The following is a 4,128-nucleotide window of genomic DNA, read 5'->3' as shown; positions in this document are numbered from 1 at the left end:
ATGGCAGGTATTGTCCATCATTTTGGTGGAAGAGGATACTGTCAAAGGGTGTATGTTGAGCGTGCAAAACCACTGGAGCAGTACACCACTGAAGAACTGTACGTTCACTTTCGCTTTGGGAATGCTGATATTAAGTACATTGCAGACTTTGTCAGGCCAAAACTTCAACGGAGAACCCAAAGGAGTCACAGTCTGTCTGTGGAAGAACAGGTCCTCATTGCTCTGTGCTTCTATGCATCTGGGACTTTCTACCAAGTTGTTGGTGACAATATTGGAGTGGACAAATCAACTGTGAGTGATGTAGTGAAAGCTGTGTCAATTGCATTGGCCAGCCTGGTCAATCAGTTTGTTTCACTTCCAAAGGATGACCAGATTGCCCTGACCAAGCACAAGCTTTTTCTTTTGGGGAATATGCCCAATACTATTGGGGTTATTGACTGCACTCATGTGCATATCGAAGCACCTCATGAGAGGGATTGGGAGTACATCAACCGAAAGGAGAGGCGCAGCATCAACATCCAACTTGTGGGCGATGCTGACCTCATCATCACAAACTGCGTCATGAAGTGGCCTGGGTCTATTCATGATGCACGTATCCTGAGGGAGAGTGCTTTATACAGAGAGCTCCAAACCAACCGACCTGATGGCATAATATTAGGAGACAGTGCCTATCCACTCCTACCATGGCTGATTACTCCTTTTCTTGCAGCAACCACACCTGCGCATGCACGCTTCAACACCGCTCACCTGAAGAGACGCTTTGCATGCCTTAACTACTTGCGAATGGAACCACAGGGAGCATGCAACATAATACTTGCATGTATTGTCCTGCACAACATCGCTACCAGGCGCAATATCCCTCTCTGTGATGATGTTTATGATGTACCTGAGCCTGTTGATGAACCAGACCAACCTCTGGTGTTCTGTCAGGACGAGGGACTGACTGGATGTGTAGTAAGGGATGCAATTGTTCGAAATTATTTTTGACAGGTTCATCTCTGATGATTGTTTTGTTGAAATTAATATACAGTGATGAATGACAGAAATAATGAATATATCATTTACGTTTGTTATTCAAATCTGTTTGGGGGTTTATTTCATGAGGACAAGATCATTTTTATTTGTATTTTATTTTTACTTTACTATACTGAAAGGCTTAATTGGTAGCCTATGTCTACTTTATCTCCTTCATCACTGTAACAGTTGAACAAATCAAGTGCAAAATATAAATAATAGTATAAACACAAAATGATACAAATCAATTATTTGACCAATTTTAAAGTTTTGCTACATTTTCTTCCTGAAATCCACCTTGAAATCCTACCCCCTGTTGGGATCAGGATAATCCTGTTTTTTTTGGATCAAAGTTATTCAGATCCTACTGAAATGTTTTGAACAACACAAAGTGAAGGTTTGATCCAGATTAAAACTAGGATTGGATTACATGATCTAATCTGATATCAGAATCCGTCTCTCCCTTTTGAACAACCCATTTTCAAGATTTGATCCAATCCGATAACCAAAATCCGATCAGATTACCTTTGAACAACTGGCCCCTTGGCATTTCCTTCCTGATCTTTACACCTTTCTGTAGCTCAGTTAGCAAGCTAACCTCCCTGTTATGGCTGGGTTTTGTGGTATCTGCTCTGACACTGCTTCTGTGTTTCTCCAGGGCTGGCGCGTGGCAGGGGCGGGGTTGATCTCACCTGAGGCAAAGCAGCGGCCAGATGCACCTGTGATTAATTTCCACTGATTAGATCTCCCTCTCTTAAGCACGCTCCTCTCACACTCTGGTGCCAGAAGATTATGGTTCTTCCCAGAGTGTCTTCCACAGGGTTGATGATCTCTGGTCCCTGCCACGCGTCTCCCGTCGTTGTGTCTAAGCTGAGTTACTTCTCTCGAGATTTTTGTGTTGATTGCCTGAGTGCCCTTTTTCCCTTTAAAAGAGATTTCTGTTCCTTACAGCGCTGTTGAGTCAATTCCTCCAGTGTTTGTTTTTGCTTTTGTCTGCCTGAGTGCTTTTTCCCATTAACGGAGATTTTTGTTCTTTTTAGCGCTGTTGAGCTTTCCCTCCAATACCAAACCTGCCTTCTGCCCGTGAGCCTGTTTTCTCTTACAGAGATTTTTGTTTTACACAGTGCTGTCGAGTTTCCCTCCAGCCGAGACTGCATTCCTCAGTTTGTGCATCGTTTGTCGGCCGCTGAGAGTTTTTTCATTAATAAACTATTATCATTTTCCACTCCGCATTTGGGTCCTGCCTTCCTTGAACTCACATCACACTCCCTCCTTGTTGCCGTGATCTTGCTCTCCAGTCTCCTCTTCCATGGAGGGTTCCCCTGCTCCTTCCAGCTACTGTTGTTCATTTTGTAGCCTAGCATGTGCAGGATGACTTTTGCTGCTGCATACATCAGCTGATTGGCATGGCTAACCAAGACCTTGTACATGGTCAATGGCCACAAGAGTCTGGGTAGCAGCCCAAACTGGTAACACCAGAGCTTCAGTTTCCCCGGTAGCGCAGTGTTGTTGATTTGCTTAAGGCCGTTAGCCATATCCTGCCGGAGTTTCTCAAGTTGTTGGGTGTCTTTGAGGTCTGCATTATATCACCATACGAGGCTCTTGATGGGCTTCTCTAGGACTGTCGGAATTGGTTCATCGCTGACGTAGAACTGCTTGCCCGTTAGTTGGCCCTTGACAACAATGCTGCGTGACTTCCCTGGCTTGAACTCCATTCTTGCCCACTAGATGTTTTCCTGGAGTTTCTGAAGCAAGCTTCTAGTGCATGGTTTTGTTGTTGTGATGATGGTCATGTCGTCCACTACCCTCAACGAGATGCCCGTATGATCGGTTCCAGTGCCATGACGAATGCCAGAGGGGAAATTGCTACACAGAACTGGAGATCCTGAAAGTAGCTCTTGACCAAATCTGTGATGTGGTTTGGTACGCCGAAGTAGTTAAAGGCCGTCCACAAGATCTTGTGAGGGACTGAACTGAAGGTCTTGGCAAGGTCTAAGAAAACCACGTGTAGGTTTCTCTGTTCCTTTTTGGCAGTTTGTATCTGGTGCCAGATGATATTAGCATTCTGCACTGATGTGTCAACAAAGTTGTTTCTTTGCAAGAATGTAGAGAGCCTTTGGGCCAGGACACCGAAGGAGATCTTTCTTTCTACATTCAGCAGGTTGATTTGGCGAAACTGGCTGATGGATGATGAGTCCTACTCTTTGGGGATCAGGATACCTACTGCTCTTCTCCATGCTTTCGGTATCACTCCCTTCTGTCAAGCCACCTTCATCAGCTTCCAGAGATATTTAAGGACTCCGGAGGTGTTCTTATAGAGCTTATACGGGATGCCATTGGGCCCAGGTGCTGATGCTGATCTTGCCTGCTTCCCTGTCTTCTCCACCTCACTCCATGTGTGGGGGGGCCCTATGTCCATTTGGTGTTCAGGTGCATGAATTGGTGGCATGTCCTTTGGGATGGTGATTGGCTCATGCCTCCGATCATCAGAGTAGGTCTTCCTCAGATACTCTTCCAGATCTTTGAGGCTCCCACTCTTTTCTTGGTCAAAGAGGCCTTTAACAAAGCTGTGGGGATTGCTGTAGAAAAGGGTCCTTGTCCACTCTTTCCTCTTGCGTTGTCATCTGAGGTGCTCTAATCTTTGCAGCTTTGCCAGTCGCTGCTTTATTTCAGCTTGCAGACCGTCAAGTCCCCCTCTTTCCATCTCTGTGGCCTTCCTCCACTGCTTTCTCAGTTGTCTTCTTTCTTTCACTATGTAAATGACTTTAAAATTACCTCTGCTATGATTGTTATATGGGTCTGTTGTCCGATGATGTAGTGCTGCACTACCACTTTTTGGCTTGTTACAGCATTTTATTTTGAAAGGTTGCTGTTTCCTCTTGCCGTACGTCAAGACTTTTCACGCTGTTTTACGGTTGTAATGCTAAGTTTGGAGATCATCGAGCGTACAGGTAAATGTTTAAATGCTAAAGTTAGCCATGTATCTTGTTTCCATGTTAGATCTTGAGAAGTTAGTCTATCTTGTTATTTACCTCATTGCCTTTGTATTGTACATACGCTATTTCAAAGGGCTGGTCAATGAAGAACAAGGCTAATGGAAAGAGCTGTCGTCCA

At 44.7% G+C, this 4,128-nt stretch overlaps 1 protein-coding gene across 1 annotated transcript; it reads left to right on the top strand.

The window, feature by feature from the left end:
• On the top strand, positions 1-987 carry LOC139348084 (putative nuclease HARBI1). The gene has a single exon (XM_070988030.1). It carries the CDS (start codon positions 1-3, stop codon positions 985-987), a length of 987 nt encoding a protein of 328 aa, XP_070844131.1.
• Positions 988-4,128: the final 3,141 nt, after the last annotated feature.

This window comes from Chaetodon trifascialis, chromosome 19 (assembly GCF_039877785.1).
Source record: "Chaetodon trifascialis isolate fChaTrf1 chromosome 19, fChaTrf1.hap1, whole genome shotgun sequence".
NCBI lineage: Eukaryota > Metazoa > Chordata > Actinopteri > Chaetodontiformes > Chaetodontidae > Chaetodon > Chaetodon trifascialis.
The sequence above is the reverse complement of the archived record's forward strand: the minus strand, read 5'-3'. Positions and strand labels throughout refer to the sequence as shown.

What these genes read in the sequence shown, in the direction of transcription:
- LOC139348084 (XM_070988030.1), top strand. Translation starts at nt 1, where the DNA reads ATGGCAGGTATTGTCCATCATTTTGGTGGAAGAGGATACTGTCAAAGG.